At 38.9% G+C, this 22,009-nt stretch overlaps 1 protein-coding gene across 10 annotated transcripts in view; it reads right to left on the bottom strand.

Annotated features, from left to right (window-relative positions):
- Positions 1-1,466: 1,466 nt before the first annotated feature.
- MSANTD2 (Myb/SANT DNA binding domain containing 2) overlaps positions 1,467-22,009 on the bottom strand; it is a 28,798-nt gene continuing 8,255 nt past the window's right edge. For 2 of the 10 annotated variants that reach the window (XR_003791485.1, XM_029208335.1), the window contains exons 2-5: positions 11,304-11,393; positions 7,302-7,557; positions 5,590-5,650; positions 1,467-2,990 (exon numbers count right to left, since the gene is read on the bottom strand). Coding sequence is in view for 9 of the 10 variants with exons in the window: in XM_029208335.1 (XP_029064168.1) it covers positions 2,138-2,990; positions 5,590-5,650; positions 7,302-7,377 (990 nt within the window). In the remaining variant the exon portion in view is untranslated. The other 8 variants (XM_029208336.1, XM_029208339.1, XM_029208338.1 and 5 more) reach the window with 8 other exon arrangements.

Genomic DNA, 22,009 nt, shown 5'->3' with positions numbered 1-22,009 from the left:
TATCAGGAAGGTACTTTCTTTCCAAGTCGCCATTTCCCAGTGCCCAGCTTTGTCCTCTTGCCCCTACCCCTCATCCATCCCAAGCCACATGGTGAAAACACATACTGGATCAGGCTTTGCCATACACCCTGTGCCGCTCACAGTGGTCTAGCAATGCCCTATTCTCAGTAACATTAGGTAGATCTCAGACATCCTCACTAAGTGTTCCCAAATGTTCTGCCCCTGCTAAGTAACTAACAGCAGTGAAAAGCGGGATAGGGGGAAGAAATGAATGAAGCATGATGTTAGTTTTAGGGCTGATCAGTGGCAAAGTTTGGGGGATGCCATGTACTACTCCTGGTGATAATGCTTTTTCTTGCAGCACTTGGCACTAATATTATGAGATTATTGCTACAAAATGGTCAATGAAGCCTCGGTCTTTAGGACTATAATTCCAAGTTCCAAAGAAGAGCAAACTCATGAGAATTTCCTAAAGCCCACACCTACAGCCTGTGCCCAGGGAGAAGAGGTGCTGCACTCAAATATTCCAGGATATTTATTTATACTCTCCATGAACTAGCAGCCACTTTTAGCAGCTCACATCAGGAAACGGCCAACTCCATAAACCTAGACTCAAATGACATTAATAAAAGTCATCCCATTGGTTATAACTCTCTAGTCACTGGAAAAATAAATAAGCATCAACCAACCAAGAGGTATCAGAATGAGAAAAACCACTGATTTAAGACAACTCAGGTTGCAGGAAAGAACATTTTTTTAATCAATATGCAATTTTATCTTCAATAGTACAGAAAAACGGGGAGAATTATAGCTCTTACCTGGATTTGCAGTCCACTTAAAGCAGAGTACCCGAGAGATGCTGGGGGAATCATTAAAGATAAATAACCAATCTAACAAGTCCCTGTCATGAGACCAAAGTGACCCTTGACTACTCCACTAGTAAGGTAGTTCTTAGCCAAGAGTACTAACCTCCAACTGGAGTGCTAGTTGACCCACAGAAATCACTGAAAGATCTAAACGTGATAGTTACCCTCCTAATGGACTGATACCTTACAGTTTCCTATCCTATGGATCACTTAAAATTTTTGTTCGGATGTTTCTATTAGATCTTCTCTCCTTTTTTACAGGAAGTATGATGACATCAATTGTCCACCTGTGCTCCTGAGAGAGCTGCCCCTGATTACTGAGTGTAAAGATGAGGAATGAGAGTCTCTTACAAATTCATGTACGTAGGGCCAAAAGGAATATCCTTTTGTAGCTTTTTAAAAAGTAGCACAAAATGAAATGTCCAATGACCTTTGTTACTCTGACAAGAGATAATGACATTTGTCAGTGGGGTACAGAGAGTGAAAGGAAGGGAAGCTGCCCTACTCTGTTGTGTTCATCCCTAGCAGTAAAGTCAGAGCACAGTCCCACTGCCAGTGCGACCACACTCTGCTACAAAAAGCTCCACTAGTACGCCAAGAGGCCAGGAATTACTTTAATGATTTTTTTAAAAAAAGTTTAAATGGCAGCACAACCATAAAGTTGGTACATCACAGAAACAAAGGTCTTTGCAGGCAACACTGATTGGGAATAGCAAAACACTTGATTGGTGAAAAAAATGAAACTCTAAATTATATACAATAGTAGCTAAGGGTAATATTGAAAAACAGTCTTATTTACTGTGACTCAAGATTTAACTTGCCATTATCTATTGCTTATTTATTCAAGGTTGTAAATAATACTTATATAGAGACATAGAGATGTGTAAAAATGAAACATCGTGAAAAAAATACAATTTTTCAATTTCATATGAAACTCAAAGTATAAGTTTTGTCCAATATGGAATGTACCTACATTTGTTTACATCAGGGCTCTAAAATCCATTTAAAAATTGATTTTTGTTTTTAAAAAAGAAACAACTGACCCACCATGCAAGTCCGCTGTATAGCTTGCTGGCTCAAAATGAGCATTTTCAGGTGAGGTCTGTTTTTTCTGCCCAAAGTCTACTATGATTTCTTAGTTGTACTGGCTCGATCGTGGAAAGAGTTTCCATGAAGTCTGATGGCAGCATCCGGATGAGGGACAGTCTGGGTAACAGGATGTGAGTAGAGAAGAGAGAGGTAAGAGCCCAAATCCTTATGAAGGATGACATTCAGTTGTTAAATTTTAAGGGGTAGCCAATGGCTTTTTCCAGGCACTCAACTAAAGAGCCAGCGGAAAGAAAATCCCTCTCTACTTCTACAAATTTGATATAGATGGATTTGGGGGAAACTCCAGGATCCACAATACAGTTCTGAGACAAGAACCCATTAATACCGACCCAATCTTTGCTGAAGGTTTTGGTATTTGCTTGGAAATGTAAAAATAAGCATTGCTGCAGAGTCCTGACCTCAGCGATCCCGAGGTAGCAATAGATAATTCGGGTAGGTTCTACTTCCACCTGTAGTGAGGCTTGTGCTGAAAGGGTTTCCAAGTCAACCCGGCCCTCCTTTCCTGGGTCCAGGGAATGTCGCTCCATGTGGGGTGAGGGGGGCCTCTCAATACACTCTTCGTAGCCAATGGCATAAAGGCCTGGGCTTTTGGGAATGCCTCCCGGCAATAAATACTGAACAACGTTCCCACCGGTTGGTTTGGAGTGGGCAATGGGTATCCAGTCAACTTCCATGTGCAGCTCCAGGCACCGTGCCTCACTAATAGTGATCTCCAAAAACTTGTAGTAAACGTTTTTCCAGTTCATTTTCTGCACTCGGGTCATGATGATCCGTCCCTCAGGCTTCTCAGAATTGAAGTACTCCCGGAGTCGCTTGCCAAGGGGCACCTGGGAGCTGATCTCAGCATAATGGTAACGGATATCCTCTTTCCAACGGGTGTTATAACCAATTCCAAAAATGGCCAGTTTATTAGAGAGATGAAGCCTTGAAAAGTCTGTCCAGCTCTGAAACAGTTCCCATTTCAACTGTACTGATTCCAAAATCTGTATGATATTCTGCATGATGTCTCTTTTCCTGGAAAGAGAAATGAAAGTCAGATTCTTCAGGTGTCTAGATGAGCACTGTCCAGTAGAAGTTTCTGCAATGGTGGAAATGTCCTGTGCCTGTGTCTGTCCAATACGTTAGCCATTGCACTTAAGATGTGGCTAGTGTGAGTGAGGTATTAAGTTTTTAATTAATTTTAAATTACATTTAAATAGCCATAGGTGACTAGTGGCTACCATATTGGACTGTGCAAGTCTAGATAATCTTAGTATTAAAATCTGAGACATGCTCACCCTTGGGAAGTTCCTAGGAACTAGTGAAAAACTGCTTTCCATTACTTCTGAAGTCTGGCTGTATTCCACTTAGTAACTATTGATACATAAGACCCTAGGATTTCAGAAACCAAGGATCATGTACTTTTTAAAGTGGCTAGTATAGTGCATATGATGACCTTCAGACCTAATTACCAAAAGCAGGTGAAGGATGCTGTATTCAGAAAAGTAACCAGTAGGTATCACTTAAAAGAATGAACACATTAATTTCTAACTTGGAAATTCTGAAAGTTCAATAAGTTTGGCCCATACATGCTGGCCATAGGAAAATATACAACTGATTATGACTATTGATCTGATATAAAAACATGAAAAAAGGACATTTTCTTCTATTTGTCTGAAATACATTACTATTCCCAAATTTAAAAGAACTGTCAGTTTAGCACAGAATTAAGATCTGAGAATTCAGATGAAAAAGTTCCATTATTAAGCTTCAGTTTTAAGAGAAAAAAAATTCCAGATAATGAATTGAGATTTTTCTAAAATATATTTTATAAAGGGAAGCAAAAGTATAGAAATTATTTCAATTTTGATTTGGACAGTTAACAGAAGAAGAAAAAGTACAGGGAAATTCTTGTTTCACATGCTGCTTAATTCATGTAATTCCAATGGATACTTCATGATGATTCGTACATTTATATGAGGATATTTCTCAGGTAGGGTACCACTTTGATGTTGGAAGACTGAGGTTTGTTAAGTATCAACTTAGCAACAAACAATTACACTCGACATCAATCATAGTTTAAGCTACAAAAATACTCAACTACCACACTCACACACAATCAAACACAGGCAAGAAAAGAGGGTGTAATGGTGGTTTGGTAACAGCTTCTTGGAAGGCGACAGATCCTGGAAACTTTATTCTTAAATGCTCATACCTTCTGGAAGAGCTTTTGGAACAAACTGGGGAACCTTCCACATAGTCATTCTCTCTTACTTTCCTTGATTTTCTTTTCAAGATGGCAAAGAGCTAATGTTTTGTTGTCAGTTGCTTCTTGAACCAAAGACTGCCCTGGACTTATCCTCCACACTTCAGTTTGTCTTGAAAGCTACTCAAGTATCTAAGTGGCCATCAGGATGAAATCACTGCATTTCTGGAGATTGTTTGTCTTCTCAGAGTACACAAAGGCACTCGATCACTTTTCTAATATTTAGATTGTGGTGCTTGTGAGGCTAAGACATAGGACCATGCTTCTGCATGGGTCAATGCCTTAAAGAAAAATTATCTTTCATAGCTACCATTCTTCCTGTCCTCTTTTAAAATATTTTACTGACCTCAAGGAGGACTCGGCTAAGGAGGTGGGATGGAGAGCAGAGCTTTTTGTCTGTTTTGCTCACTGCTGTACTGCTATACCTGACATACAGTAGGTATTGGATAAATAAGTGGTGACTCTTCTTCGTGGGTGAAGGATGGTGTATCTGACTACAGGCTATATCAGCTAGTTCAGGCTAATCCCACCTAAGCCTAGAGTGAAAAGATCCCGTGCCCAAATGAAGTTATTTTATTCAGCACAGTCATAGCTCTAAATCATCAATAAGGAACAGTTCGGAGGAAACTGTTGCATTGGGAAATGAATTGCCTCTTAGAACCCTCTCACCCTGTGAGCTGAAACCTGGAGTAGAGGCAGCCACACAGGACATTTCTGCAGAGCCTGTCAGTTTCCTGCCCCACTGATCTGATCTTGGCCTGAAGCTCCCTGGGCTCAAGCCTCAGATGAGCTATTTACAGCTATGGAGCACAATGAGAACTAGATCCAGTTATTGAAACAGTTCCTGAGAACTGTCTGTTCTACTTCTGAAGTTCCAACCGTGGGAAAAGTTCAGGGGGTCTGAGACTGGTGACACCAATTCTGTGAAGCTTGAGTTCATCCCTAGTTACGTCAATTGGGCCTCCCCTGTAGTTCCTAAGCACTTGCTTTTTGAGTCCCAAAATGGAATATTATAAGGAATTTAAGTGTCCCTCTGGCCCTCCTATCATTTCACTTAACCCCAGACAAACTCTGGGCCCTGTGACTTATCTCTGTATCATATTTAAACATCCAAATACCACATGCACACACAGGAAAATACCATAAACACGCTTATTTTCATATATTTATTTCTTCTTGTTGTATACAACATTCTCAACATTTTGGATTAACCACTGGAAAACTTAGGCTAAAAAGATGAGGAAGAACAACTAGACATGCTCTCTCAGTGGCATGGCTGTAACTCTCATAGCATGCTTCATTACAGCAAGACTTTTGTCATTAAACTTAGGTAAATACACTTTGTAGAAAGGTGGAACATCTACTTACTGTGCTTCTTCAGAAGACTCTTGTTTTATTTTTAATGTTCTCTTTGTGACAGGTATTTCATCTGAAAAACAGAGGTTTTGAAAAAAGTTATATTTTCCTAAGCGGTGGCATACATTTATGAAGCTAAGTAGCTATATGTCTACTGTTTGTTCCATACTTTCCAATGTGAGAACTTAATTCTAGTGTCAAACACTGTCCAATGCCAGATTTATAAATATAACTCTTACATAATGAGATGCATACATTTATATGCAAGATCAGAAACCAGCTCTACAAGTATAAAATTCTTCAAGGTCACCAGTGGATTTCTAGCTAGGAGCTTAAAGCTTAATTTCATGGCAAACATGATTTTTAAAGGAATGAGAATGAAAATAATTCTGTTCTATTTAGACTTTCTATGTAGGTTTTAGAGAGCAATTATTCCCCTAATATCAGGATCAATATATACTATGCATGTCATTTTTTTCCCCAAAGGTTTAGGTGACTTAACTCTCTCCAGCAAAACCAGAGTTAGAGGATGCCAAAGTAATTTAGATCTTAGTACCGTTTTGAAATTAAGAGGTAGTGATCACTTAGCATCTGCCCTTCTTATTCTTCTAGTCATCAATTCTCTCTCTTACGTTGTGTTAGTCTTACAGTTTTATAACCTCTTCGCTCCCTCTCTCTTCTGATATTTGAGAGATTCCTTTAGATACAGCATTCACAAGAAATATTAACATTTAATCCTTTTTTTTTTCGAATTAGGCATTTCTCTGTCATCAGGAGTTCTGTAAAATAGTGCCCATTGGCTTTTGTCTTAAGCTAGGGAGGCACATTTATAGTACCAACCCTACTTATCCTTCCTTGGGGGCTACCTGAGTATTTCACTGGAGAGCGAGAACATTTACTTATAAGTGAGCACTCATTACACAACTTGCTATGAATGTACAAAGGTTGCAGCAGAAACTTGATTAGTACTTGCAAATTATGAAAACTAAAATTGGAGCATTTATGGAAAAGAAAAAAGAAAAACAACTACATATACCCTCTTAATTAGTCCACACAAGTTTAGATTTGATGGCCAGTTTTGTTTTCCATTTTTTTTTGTGTGTGTGTGTGTGTGTGTTTTTGTTTGTTTTGTTTTTTTGTTTTGTTTTCCATTTTTAATGTGAAGACTGGGAATAAATCATTCCAGCTACTGTTGGGATGGGATCCTTTACAGAGTTTGAAGGAGTATGATCCCTGATAATGTTCAAATATCAGCTCCTTTCAAACCAAGGCTCCCTTCATTGATTGTTCAGACTGAAGCCTGGAAAGGGACCTTTTGCAAATCACAGTCAGGAAAAATAAAAGTATTGGGGATAAAGGAAGGAAAAGACAGTTATATCTATACCAGTCGAGCCAAGAGTCAACACTCTTAGCAGTCATCTTAGAACTAAGAGGTGCAGGATATTTTTAATTGCGTAGCCTGTCACTGAGCTTCCTTGTGCAGCTCAGAATTAGGAATTCTTCTGTGTCTTTAGAATTTTGTGGAACCCAAGTCACTAAGCACTAGGCTGGTAGTTTAAGGATGCCCAAATAGACTGGCTATATGCGTTGTGTTGTCGGTGGGAACGGTATAAGAAGATATTACAGATATGAAGTACCTGTGCACATATAAAGATATGTATATGCACGTGCACGCGCATGTGCGTGCACACACACAGAAGTAACATAGATACTGGCTCTCTTACCCAATTCCTGATCTGTTGGATAGCCGTGGAGATCCTGACTGTGGTTTCCCCAGTCCTCCTGTGAATACTCCTCCATAGTGCTGCCATCTGACTCCAGCTCCTGGTACAAGCCACTACTGTTAATAAGTACAGGCTGGCAGGGCTGAGCATCCCATCCTCCCTGACCAAACACCTGTTCCAACTGTTCAAATGTGTAACTGCTCTTTCTTTTCCCAACACCATGTTCTTTCACCCGACTGTAACACCTGCGAAGGGTCTAAGACACAAAGTCTTTTGTTATTCCTTTAAAGCTGTACTTCCTCTTCCAGGTACGGACCACAGATATTAATTACTATTAGACAGACACAGACAGACAAACACAGACACATTGTTACAGGAATGCTAGATTTTAAATTCATGATTATATTAGAAAAAAATACTAATTTAGCATTTACTCAAACATGTTATAATTCAAACAATTACTTTGCAATTAATTATCCATTAAACAACAAGAAACATTACAACATTATTGCATGTGTCCCATACACGTATTTGTACACCCCCACCCCCATTTTAAAAGAGTAAGAAAAAAAAAAAAAAGGAAAACAAGAAATACCAGCCAGCCAATAGGATGCACACCTGCCACAGAAAAGAAAGAGCTGCTATTTGTGCCCAGAATTTGGAAAAAGTGAGGGGAGGGAGGACAGAAAGAAGAATTTCCCAAAGCAAAGAATATAACCTTCCTTACCCTTGATAAGAAGGAATACAGGGTAAAAACAATTGCCTAAACAAATCAGCTGGTAAAACTTGTTATTTACATAGCCCATAATCTATACTAACTCACTCTGTCTTTGGGGAAGTTGCTAAAATTTAAGAGATCAAATCAATAATGCTACAGATTCCCAGTCTCAGACATCAATTATCAAGAAATACACTAATACCTACATCTAAAAATTAGCCAGTGATAATACTAGTCTATACTACCAACTCAAACCGCCAGCCAAACACACCAACAAATGAAGCCCGTGATTTCCTTTTGCGGGGGAAGTGAGGTGGAAGGGTGTTATTTCACTTCTTTTTTGTGGCACACAGCAAATATCATTATGCAAATCCACAGATGAAACCTGGATAGTTTTATTATCTTGCACAACCCTTCAACTTGCTTCGTGGTCTTCTAACGCATATTTCTGATGATTTCCTTAGTTTCATGGTACATCTTATGCTATCTTACACGACATTTCAAAAGATAAATCAAGGACTTAGTCCCAGTCCTTGTGCCTTAGTTCCAAATTTAGTTTAGTTACATTCGTCCTCTGTCCCATCGCTGTCTCCTTTTGTTCCTTCTACTCTCCTCTCCACTCTGCTAGGTTTTACTCTGAGGATTTTTGTGATAGACAAGACCCTTTTTCTCTGGCGGCTCCAAATACTTTCTAACTCAGCTGTGCCAAACAAGTTCACCTCAGGCTTACTTTACACACATCAGCCAGACTATAAATTTCTCCTGAATGTGAGATGACTCTCCATAAGCCAATATGTCCTCTATTCTCGCCAAACAAAAACAACTCTGAATAATCTTTATCGGGCCTCCTCGGAAGTTCAGTACCTTTAAATCGCAGTTGATAAGCTACAGGAAGACACTCTGTCAAATACTTTGCAGATCTGTCCCTCGAGGCCAGAAATCCAGATGGGCAAAAGGAATAATAAACCTAAGACATGGATGATGATCCCCCTCTGACAAAAGCAGAGGAGTGGCTAGAGTCACCCCGTCCTAAAACCAGCCAGCCTATCCCCTGCCTCATTCTCCCTTTCTGGAGATTTCTTCTGGTGCCTCAAATGATGCCTTAAAGAAGTTAGGTTTCTGCCACACTTTAATTAGTGTTCCTCCTCTCTCTTTGTAAAGGAGAGTCACAAGTACGTAACACACAACTTTCTGGAACAAACCAGAAATGAACCTGGGAAACGTGTGATGAGCAACCCTTCCAATGGAAGGAGACAAATGCCTGCAGCAGATCTCATCTGACTTCCTACACACTCCCCTTCCCGGTGCCCTCTACCCTCCCCCCAGGGACTGGAATTTGAATTGCAAACATCTCCTATTTATTTTTATCTCACAATGTCTACTTTCTGCGCTCCAAGAACACCCCAGCCACTCTTCTCAGCTCCTCCAAGGACCGTAAATGGAGAGTCCCAGCCATGTCCCTGTCACCCTTCCAAGGCCATAAATGGAGATGGAAACCATGCCACTGCTCCCTACTTACTGGCCGCCTAGAGAAAGGCATTCAGCACACAAAAGAGCCCAGCTGGATCTGTCATGGAGGGTTATTTCAGAAGTCAGGGAATAAAACTAACATTCCTTTGAAGGAAGGGGCCACACTTAGGACGTGACCTAGGCGTAAGCAAAGCCACCAATCTTTGACACTATATATGGTGGGAAACCACAGAAAAGATTTACTTTCTCTGAAACCACCGAATCGAGCTTAAAATTTCACTTGGCTTGTGTAATTATGAATAAGGAAACTAGAAATATCTAAGCGTTCTGGATATGGAAGAATAGTCAGATGATATATTTTATATTTCATCAAAAAAGCCTAACAGATCTTGCCACCTCTTATTTTGTAGTGTACTTTTGAAATACACTTTAATAGTGCAATATGCTGATATGTAGAATATCTATTAGGGGTCTGAATGCAAAATGTTTGGTAACTCCTAAATCCATATGATAGGCATCTGATGGGTTGAAAGACTTCCAAATTGACTTTAACTCTCTCAAGACACAAATATGCAAAAGACGTATCTTCTGGATTCAGTAAAGACCACAGATCCAAGGAGAGGCTGTTTAAATAGCACATATCAACTAAGAAGAAAAAGCAAGAACTTAAACATCAGCTTGACTGCTACTATAAGAAACACTGGTATTTAGATAAACGAGAGGGACTTTGGAAATGGATAAAAAGGACATATGGAGACCTTCCAATTCTTATCATCCATAATAAATCAGAAAAGGTTACACTTTCCACACTCTACATGATTAACCAAAGCATATAACTAAGTGATTGTGTGTCTCTGTCAACAGTCCTAAATAAACCAACTTAACACCTACTGTAAATCTTAGATTAAGAAAATGCTCTGGAATCTAGGAAAAACGAAGTCTTGCCTCCCATTTTGGACAGCTGTACCAAACCCAACAAGAACCTCAATTCAGCTTCCTTGGAGAACCATTTCCTGTTCAACACAAAAACCTTGTTTCTCTTCCTTCTTCCTTTACCTCACTCATCTTAGAAATTTATAGTCACTTAGCTGTAGCATTTTTTTAAAAATTAAGATCTCAGAAGGGAAAGAATTTGCTTGAAATTATTAAAGACTATTCTAGTCACAGTGAAGAAGAACACTTTCCTTATTGTTAGGAATGTCCATGGTAAATCAGTGTTACTGTCTCCTCCCTGGGACAAGAGCTATGAGATAATACTATATCCTGAGTGAAGTTATAAGGATAGAGGTCAGGAGAAGTCAAAAAAATCTGAACAGAAGAACTAAAGTATAGGAAACAACCTGACCACGTGGTCAGATCAGAGAAGTCCAAAGGTATTTGATGTAGAAGAAATGCCAAGTGAATGCTTGGTAAATCCACCGTGCCAAGTGTTCAATGACTAGGAAAGGAAAAGTACCACAGGAAAGACGTGAAGGACGTCCCATTACCAAAGCAGGGAGAAAAATCAGATGGCTGACAACTGACAATTTATAGACAGAGGGAAAGTTTTGCCAAAGTTTAAGATTACAGTGAAAGAAAATGAGAGAATAAAGATGACATTCATTGTGGATGAACGTAAGGGGAGTCTGGAGGTAGGGGATGGGGCAGGGAAACAAAGGCAGGAGTTTTAGATTGGCAGGATTGGGGGTTTAACGGCAGCAATGCAGAGAAAGACCCAGGGTTACAGTACACGTAACATTAAATACAGTGCACAATGCAGCTATCTTGCCAAAGTAAGTAAATCCAGTATTGGGTTGTATAAGCAGAGGAATCACATGTAAGCTATGAAGGTGGCTCTTCCTCTCTATTCAGCACCGGTGAGGCCACAGCTGGAGCACAGCATTCAGTTCTGGGCATCGAACCAGCTACAAGAGAGGGAAATTGTAGAGTTCAGAAAAGGGCAAATAAAATAATGAAAGGCTTGGAAAATAAGATCTTTAAGTAGGGCCAGTGGTTTCATCAAAGCCCTTCCTGATATTATATAAGCTACTGTGGGGATACAAATAAGGTTTCTTTTGTTTCAGTGTCCTCCAATCCCTCCTTTGACTTTCAAGAAGTGGGGAGAATAGAATTCCTCCCTGGTATGGCAAAGTAGGAAGCAAGCTAAATAAATCATATGAGCACATGCCAACCAATTCTGCTGCTGGCTCAATCATTTTCTCAAAATGTGCCCCATTTCATACAATCATAAAATCGTCACCATGACAAAACCACTGTTCTAACAGAACTGTCTATCGATGGAACAGGGTATATAACAGGGAGGAACGGAAATAAGGCATAATTGCCATATAAACGTGTTGTTTAGAAAACACCGGCATGATCAGTCTAAGATGTCAGATGAAAATAGTCATACTGCAGGGAGGACAGCTTAGTTCTAACAGCAGGAAACAGTGTTATAAGAAAAAACAAGCAGTGAAACAGATTTTCAAATGTAGTTGTCAAACTGGCCATACGAGAAATGACTTACATATTATAGTTTATCTTAACCTTCTGCCAACTAAATATGATTAAATTTAAAATTCTTTAACCCAAATGATTAAATAAAGAATATACTTATTTGCAAACAAAATCTTAAAAATCACATACTATATTCCACAAGAGATAGGGGAAATTACACTGGGAGCAAATCTCCAGTGACTGTTTATAAGTGTTCAGCCTAAGCAGATGTGTACTGCAAAGCAAAAGAAGCTTTGTGAAACAGATCTATCCTCTTCCTGTAAACTGAAGCTACTGCTTTACTGTGTTGCAATTAGTTGCTCTTAGTTAACTGAGGCAACAGAACAATACTGAGTTTATTTCAATATCTCTAAGAAAGACTCAAGATTTCTTAAGTTTTATTTTCTGTGAGCACAAATGCAGGGGGGAAAAAAACCCTGAAATGGCAGACAACTGTAAAAACATTTCTGCACAGTAAGAGGGATATTAAGGACATAGTATAAATTGCTATATATATTTTTGACACAGAGCTGTAACTAATGACGAGGAAGTCACTTAAGGTAAAATCCATCTGGGGCCAGTAGCAGCTTTACTACCTGCTTTCTTAGGTTTTCTGTACATTAAGATTTGGCAAACTGACTTGCCAATCACCTAATCCTTTAAAAACAACCAACCAAAAACCCCAAGAGGAAAACCAAAACCAAAAACACAGCACTTGTTTCACACTCCCCGGTTCTTAGTGCTACAGAAGTTTTGGCAAGTGAGAAACCTTTTTATTCTTAAGATTTCCTTTTCCTTTTCCACTCCAGAGCAGAGGTTCTTAACTTTTTTGAGTCCTGGATTCCCTCCCCAGAAGAACACACATACGAAACTGTTCCACACAATGTCATGGGGAACATGGACTCTCTGAAGAGCTCATACAAGAACCTTCGGTTAAGAAACTCAGCTCTACGCCATGTGGTTGTTTCTTCCGTAAAAAAATATAATAGGTATTAGTCAGAAACCCTAAAATGAGGTAGACTTAGTCTGTGTCATAGGTTTTACAAGAGAGTCTGGAGACTGGGGCCAGTTCAAGAATAACTTCTCCAGTTTCCTCAGTATCCTGCTCATTTAGATAAAGCAGCATTAATATTTCCTTTAAGAGGTAAATTAGCAAAATTGCCATTTCTTGAAAGAAACAATTTCTATCAGTAAAAGCATACAAGGATATCAACTTACTCTTCACAAAAATATAGCGCTCTTTTTCTACCTGCTGGGGAAGAAATGTTTTTTGTCAAGTGGCAATTAAACAATAATAAATGATTCATAACATGTTGATCACCTGTTCCAGTTGTATCACATAGTACTTGATCATTCACTATCTGATTAACTTATCAATAGAGATGCTAGATAAATTACCTAAGGTAACAACTTAGGGAAATGCACACACCTAGAAACAAGTATAGGAAAGTAAGTCTTGACTACCTTCCTTAGTGGATAATGGCTAAGCCTTAACATTTCCCCATTTTAACACTGCCTGAAGACTAAAGGGACTCAAAAGGAATAGGCAATGTCTACACTAATTCAATCCTTAACTCAATGGGATCAAAATCTGATCCATTATTCCACTGAAACTGTCATGGTCAGCAATGCCTTCTTAATTACTAAGAACAACGGTCCTCAAACTTTGTCCTTAACTCATCTGACTTTCCTGCAGCACTTAATACTATTAATTACCTATCTGTGTCACCATCCTTGCCAAGTGCCTCTTTTCTAAAACTTTCTGTAATACACTGATTGACAGAGAGCGGGTGGAGCTGCCCAACGCTCTGATAGCAAACCAGGTTCCAACCTCCAAAACATTAGAGAAGTTTTGAATGGAAAAGAACTTTAGAGATCATCTAGGTCTAATTAACAAATGCGGAGTGGAGGCCCCAAGACAAGTGAGTATTCCTTCAAAAGGCATTTGCATAGAAAAATTACCAAATGCCACTCACAAAATGTTACTGTATCCTAAGAAAGCTATTCCACTAGATTGTAAATTCCATGAGGTAGGGGTTATGTCTACCTAGTTCGCTGTTTCCCGGAGCCCAGAATAGTGCCTATCACATAAGGATTGTTCAATATATATTTATTAAATGAATTGAGGTAATTTTAAAGTAGTAAATCACTACCAAGAAGATCAAAAATTTTTTAGCAAAGAAAATCAGGAAACTCATTGGTTAATCACAACGATGGATTATATTTATAAAAATCAATAAATCCAAGGTAGGTAGGACTCCTAAAACCTTTTGAAAAAAGTAGGAGCCCTAAAGGGTATAAAACAGTTACAGTTATAATTAGCAAAGCAAATTAATTTCTTTGTAACAAAGGAGGACTAACAACAGAGGGCAAGGCTATTTTTAAATATCTACCATGTTACACTTTCTTTGGGGGGGCGGGCGGGATTACCTGCCAAATGGAGCTCTGTAACCCTGTCCAAATTTTATTATTTCTTATGCCTTACAAATTAAATAAATAAAATATTCAAGAATGTATTATTCTTTGACAGTAGTTCTGTCAAAGATAGAAAAGGAAAAAGGATTCAATTGCTTCCTGGATTTTAACAGGGTCAGACAGAAGAATGACCACCAGAAACCAAGAGCTCCTGCCTCTCTGGAGCCTTAGTCTTTGTGGGGAACTGTCCAGGATTGAATTCTATCAGCTGCACTTCATCCCGAATCTGCCTATCAACGACTCACTTTTGTGTCTATAACTGGTCAGTATGTCTTCATGAGGGAGAAATACTTGCATAGAACAAATCATTCAGGAAGTTTTGTTCTCATTGAGTATCAACTCCTAAGCTTTCTAGCTTCCTCCATGCTAGGAGCTGAGGGTCTTAATCCATTCAGATTATGAAGAAAAAAGCCCTCAAGGAGGACAATACTAATTGTCAGAACCAAATACCTTTCGTTGCTCAAGGAACTATACTCATATGGCCATAAAGCTTTTAACTCTACTCTGTATGTAAATCATACAGATACTCATACAAAATCTCATATTGGCAGCAATACTAGATAATCTATACCTAGTATGTATGGTCATGTTTAAGGGCTTCTTTGGGATACAAGAACCCTTCTAGACATCTTCAAGGGCTTCTCCATTTAGAACAAGACAGGTAAAAATATTACGGTTTACTGAACTACTTAACTATTTCAGACAAAAGCAGCAGGTAGTCAGTCATCAAACATAGTCAGATAACACTATGTATCTAGAACTTCCCACCTAAAAGGGAAAAGAAATCAGTTGTTTGGTAAAGCACTGACTTGAATTAGAGGTTATTTTCATCTGACCTCCTATATTACCTCTGACGTTGCTACATTAGCATCTCTGTTGAATCTTTTCTCAGTACTTCCCATCCCACGGCACCACCTAGAAGTAGTATTTGGATGATATTAAAATGGTAACTTTTATTAGTATGTGAGAACTAGAAAACACACTCAAGAGAATTACCTAAAATATATCTAGGATAGCAGTGACAGCCATTCATCTTTAAAGTCCTGCCATACAAACACCGTGCATCACGCAATGACTGTTCTGTTATCAGCGGTGTCTAAAGGTTAGGCATTACACGTGCACACATACACACACATTCCAAAAATCCTCACGGACCTTTATCGTTACAACATTGTATGGCTTCCCAAACAGCAAGGTACTTTCTTATACTCATGAGACCAATGTTTATGCAGAGCAGGCTCACCCCTGAAATAGGTCACTTGATTCCTTTCATATGGTGACCATGTGATTCTCTGTTTTGTAGTTATTTTGTTACTAAAAACTACCCATCTATGATGCAAAGATAACTTACAATACAGATTTTTTTCCCATTAGTAAGTTTTATGTATTTGGTTGTGAAAAAAAGTAATTTGGACATCTAAGATAAAATCATCTAAAAAGTAAGGTTATTAGAAATCCTCCATCAAGATATCTGGGTACAAGCATTAAGTCAAGATTCAGTCGACTGTTAAAACCTGGTAAATATTAACTTACTTTAAAAGGGTTTAAAAAAGATTTTTTTTTGCATTTACATGGTATAAACTATAGGTCATAAATGCATGAAAAGAATACATCTTCACATCCTGACATATAAACTTTCTATGAAAAATCTGAAAATAAGCCTGTTTTAAGTTTAGGCGCCTGTCCTTGGGCAACCTGAACTTATTTAGGAAGTTGTTAGAAAGAAATTCAGGTAATCATAACACTTTTTATAGCTCATTTGGTAGCATTTTTATATTTTACTCTTACCTTTATGAGGACTGCTAAAAGCAATCACCATATGAAAAAATGTCTGTACCCTCTACAAAAATCAAAACATTTCCACAGGTGGCTCAATGTCCCATGCAAAGAAAGTAAACCATAACTACCATTTTCTCAGTGCCTACCATGTGCTGAGATTTGGGGTAAGCAGTTTACACTTATTATTTCTAATTTTTACAATAAGGCTAAAAGAGAGGGTCCCAGGAAACAGACGCTGAGGAGACCGTGCAGGAGGCTTAGAGCAGAGGGCTCTTCAGAACAGCACTTGTGAGCAAACGAGGAGCAGGATGGGGTAGAGAGACGAGTTGAAGTAACTCACGGTTGCAGCAGAGGCCTCGGTTAATCCTAAAGTGAAGTATGGAACCTGGATGACCCTTCAGAGTTGCCCTGGATTGAGGCAAGGAGGCTGTACCTTTGTATTTCAGCACTGACCAATCACTGGGTCCTGGATGCCACTGGAGAGGGAGCCTAACCTTGGGCAACGGGAAATTCCTGGGAGAAATCCAACCAGAAGCCATCACCAATCAGTGCTCCAGGCAGCTGGTGGAGATGCACCAGTGTCTCATTCCTGGAGGAGGGGTCCGGGCAGTATATTACATATCACAGAAGATATGTGATGCATCGCTATGTAAAAGAAAAGAGAACTAAGAGAAAGGTAAGAGCTTATCCAAGGTCACTATCAGAGTGTCCTTAATGCAAATTCATCTTAGCTTTCAAAACTAGGACCTGGTATGCTTCTCTCCTGCAGACATTGAAAAGTACAGAAAGTCACTGTATTTACCTTTTTGCCATGGTTGCCGGGAAGTTCATAGCTCGTTTTACTATTTAGCTGAAGTAACCATATTTACCTGCTATACTCCCTGTACTCTGATTTCTCATTTTCTGATTCTATTTTTAGCTTTCTTCATATGCATATTCCCTTCTTTGTATATCTATATTATACAAGACAGTGTCTCATCATCTCTAAGAAAAGTATCCAAATCATTTACACATCAGGTGAACAATGGCAGGCATAATGGACACTCCGTGGCCTCCTTTGGTAAGCCACATCCTTACCCACTTTTACTGTCAGAAAGTAATTCTACTTTGTAAATGTTTCTCCTTCTATAATGTCAAACTTACTTCCTTTAAGAGCAGTTGGTAGTCCAATAAATACCATCACGTACATAAAGGCTTGAATGAATGACTGAATGAGGCTTCTACAATAAAAGTCTTATGTTTCAACATTTGTTTTAAATTCTTCCTTGGGACTTCCAAATCAATGTTTCTCACTGTGTTTACAATCTTAGGACACCATGAATTATCTGCAAGAATTTTTTAAATTTGTGTTTTCATTTCTATGACAAGAAGCATGTATGAGCACAATGATGTCCATCTGGGTGTTGCTATGTGATTTTGGTATTTTTGGCATTTATGACTTTATGATTTCATTGTTGCCAAAATATTAGTTCAACTGTCAAATTTTAATAAAGGTGGGCTGATAATTCACAAGGTGACAGTATAATCAAGTGGTTAAAAGCATGGAGTCACACTCCTTAGTCTGGCTTCACCACCTGCTAGCTTTGTGACATTAGACAAATTAATCTCTCTCTGCCTCAATTTCTCCATCTGTAAAGTGGAGCTAAAAACAGTACCTCCATCATAGATTTGTTGTGTTAAATGAAAAAATTCAAGCAGAGCATTTAAAACAGTGTTTGCTTAATAGCCTGTACTCAGTAAATGTTAACTATTTGTTATTATTACAAAAATGATAGTCCGACCATTTGGAGACCAAGGTGCCTTATGTAAAGGTCAGTTCAAGTAGAGAAAAAGTAGCAGCAAAGTTTTATCACTAAGCACATGGTAAGAATAACAAACTCAAAAGAACCTTACTGTAGCAGTCAGTATAAGAACCTTGTTTGGAAAAGCAAGTAAGTTTCAGCTGAACTACACCATCCAATATTAAAAGAATGCTCACTTAATTTTTCTGTTTTTTAGTTTTATTAGCACTTAAAAAATATTGTATAAAGTTGGTTTTGTTTAATAACATGTGAAATCTATAAGTAAAAGTTTAGATTTAGGTTTGTTACATGTTAAGTAACATTGTTATACAAACATGTTTTTGCCACACATTATTCAAGTTTCATAAACACCTGGCTTTGTCATCACAGCTTCAACTTCATATTTATTCTTTTATAGTTAAAAGCCAACCATTTAACCATTTTCAAAGGTTTATAGTCTTAGCAAGAATATGGTGACTAACACATTGATACATAAACAAGGGAGAAAAAAGGAATCCTAACTACCCATCCAGAGTGAGGATTTGGTCTCACTCACTGGGCAACCTGTTTGCAAGAAGCAGGTGGCAGGCATGAATCAAATAAGAAGTATGAATGACCTTTATATTTTCTTGGAGTTCAATAAAACAAAAAGCATGTAGACCTCTCATTTTTGGTGCATGGAAATTTTACTGGAATTAAAATCAGATTCAGCACTTCTTGAAAAATAACATTTCACAGTTATGTAGTTATGCTACAGTGGAGAAGGTAAAATTCTTCCCTTGCTTTTTTCTCTTAATTTTGTAATGTGGTTTACGTAATATATATTAAAAATATTTTATATTGTTCTAAAATTGGCACAACTCTAATTTCTCAAGCCCAACTATTAACCATGTTTCCTAGTTTGCACAAAAGAGAAGGAACATTACCTATTTCTGCTGAAAACTGCACCTTCAGGACCAGCACAGACGTGCTTATTATCTAATGACTGCATGAATACCAACAATATGGCACTTTGCTGCTTGGAGGGGTAAAAGTGACAACTGAACGTATCACAATAAGAAGGTGTAACATGAAATCATGTAAATCATTCTTAATAAAGCCAAGGCAAATGAATTTCTATTTCTTATGCATAGTGAAAGGTAGAGAGCTCAAACTTTCTAAGGTCAATGAGGCTGATATAAAGGAATATCATATTTGAGCGGTTTTCTAATTGTGTTGTTTTGAATTAACATATTTAAAATATTCTGTTTTCTACCAGAATATAAGCTCTTTGAAGACAGGTGGGGTTTTTTTTCAGTTTTATTCATTGAAGTATTCCCAGTACCTGGCACCCAGAAGTGGCTCAATAGATTTTCACTAAATGAATGAATAAATGAAAACTCCTTAAGACTGTATGTGGCAGTTGAGAGGTCAAATATAAGGTCAAGGTACTTTTTGACCTATCACACTCTTCTTTCTAAATCATAAAGCAGCTCTATCCATTTAGAGAAAAGTATTTGTAAATTTTAAATAATAATGATAAAAGCAGGTTTTGGTAGGTATGAACTTTATTCTGGTTTTATTAATATCAAGTACAAACATAATTGACTTTTTGGATAAATGAAGTAATCTGAAGGTAGATAGTAGAGAAACAACATTGTGAGTTTCAAAACTTCAGGCTATTACAACAAAGTCATCTTACACAGGCTGAGAAAATGCAACTAGAAAACATATCTAGGTAAATAACTTCCATTCTACTGTATCACTTTATATTGAATGAAGTATTATTTGGTAGCTCAAAAAATGTAATTTATGAATACAGCCAAGAACACATATATAAAAAGATGATGGCTGTTATTCCTAAGATGTCTGAGAATAAACACAGGTCTGTATTTTACTAAGAAATAACACCACATCCCACCCACTAAGTGACAAGGTAACACTCACTTGATTGGTGCCAAGAAAAAAAAGTATTTCCATTGGCTCTCAAGGACTCTCTCAACTACGAATAGGTAAGAATTATACAGATTTAAATACATGCCTTATTCCAATATGAAGACATTTTTCAATTATTCAGAACAATAGGGGGGAGACGCCACTTAGATTACAAACCCCAGATAATTTGTAACATATGCAGCACACGAGGTACAGAGTCATTAAGCATTCATTTTGAACACTGAAGGGAGTTTTTGCAATGGTAAACAGCAGGCAGAAGAACACATTGCATAATCCCCACAACAGAAATAAAATTAAAGACTACCTAATAATCAATGGGCAATCCTAACAACTGTCTAAAATCTAGAGCTTTTTATGGTACTGGTCTTTGTTTTTGAAACTCAAGAAGTTTTTTCTCCCATTTTTTTTTTAACATTTTGTAAACATTACACAGATACAACCATCCAAAGGGTAGGGGACGGGGGACTGCTATTCCACCTCATCCTAGTGATATGAGCAGACTTCAGAGTGCCTGCATGACAATTAACATTTGAAATTTTAGATCTGAATCAAGAGAGTCTGTATATAGCCTGGATGTAACACAGACAGGACTGCCCTAAAACAGTGCTTTAGTTGGATCTCGTTGGGTTCTAGAACCAACTCTAGGGAATTCCCTGGCAGGTCAGTGGTTAGGACTCTGCGCTTCCACTGCAGGGGGCACAGGTTTGATCCCTGGTAAAGAAAAAAAGAACCAATTCTTAAAACTTCGGCTATGAGGTACTGTGATGATCTCTGAGGACTACAACTAAGAATCCTCTGGGTGAGTTGGTAGAGAAGTACATAGTGAGTTGTATGCCAGGTTAAGATCTAATAAATCCGATAAATTAGAATTTTCTGATTCTCCGAAACAACTCCACTAGTTTTGTTATGTCTGAAATCCGTTCTCTTCTCTTCATTTTCACTGCCACTGCTTTATTTCACCTCCTGTCTAGCTCACTGCAAGGAGCCTCTAAATGCTCTCTGTGCTTCCAGTCTCACCCTTTCCAATTCATTTTCCACCTTACAGCCAGTTCTGGAACCTAAGATGAACCATGCCACTCCCCAGCTGAAAATTCTTTGATAATTTAGGATAAAGTCCAAACTCCTTAGCCCATCATCTGACCTCGTGTTTATGTCTCCCGTCTCATTTCTTACTGCTTCCCACCTCCTTTCACCCTTTCCCTCAAACCCTAGGCTCCAGCTGTCTAGAACTACACAGTATAAAATGTTTCACCAGAATATCTGGGACATGACCTGTTCCAAATTAATGATGTTTCTGGAGTTTTGATACCTTAAGTCTAAAGTAGCACAATGATCTCTCAACTTGATCTCACCTCATTCTCTTCCATTCCTCTCTTATCTAACTGCAGGTTCTGGCCCATCAGTACGTTGGGCAATTTTAATGAGTTGCGGGCACCTTTCTAAACACCCCAAGTGGGAGATGAAGAGACAGCGCCCAGGGGAACAGGACCTGTTCTGGTGCAGAGCACCCGGGGCGGTGAGACGGTAGCTAGAGAGACAGGGGTGAATGGAGAGCTGGTAGAGGTTAGAAGGGGTGGTGCAGGTGAGGGGCATTTGAAGACCCCCAGTTTGGAGGAGGGGGAATAGCTGAGCCCTGGGCACAGAGCAGACAAGTAATAATGGGGAGGTGTGACGCCCGCCCACCAGGTGTTGGCGCACATCAGTGGGGTCACATCAAGCAAGCCTGGAGCATCCCTGGTCTACCCCATGCCCTCCCGGAATGTGTCACTGCGGCTGCAGTGCCTCCAGGAGAAAGACTCCGGACCCTACCTCTGTTCCGTGTACTTGCAAGACAGTCAAGGCTGTTCGAGGTCACAGCAGCAAGACTTTAGAACTCAATGTGCTGGGTAAGTGAGAGGCACCCGTGGGAGGTCGGGCAGGTCTCTCCCCCAAGTGACTGAGTGTGAAGGTTGGGGGAGGGGCAAACAGAGTGACGGGGGTCCGTGTGTGGGAGCGGGGGAGGGGAGCCGCTGGCCCCCGGATGTGAGTTTTTAACCTGTCTCCCCTCCCCCAGTTCCTCCAGCTCCTCCATCCTG

This window comes from Monodon monoceros, unplaced genomic scaffold (assembly GCF_005190385.1).
Source record: "Monodon monoceros isolate NGI ecotype Baffin Bay Population unplaced genomic scaffold, NGI_Narwhal_1 Super_Scaffold_7, whole genome shotgun sequence".
NCBI lineage: Eukaryota > Metazoa > Chordata > Mammalia > Artiodactyla > Monodontidae > Monodon > Monodon monoceros.
Note: the sequence above shows the minus strand (reverse complement) of the source record. Positions and strands in the feature narration are given on the sequence as shown.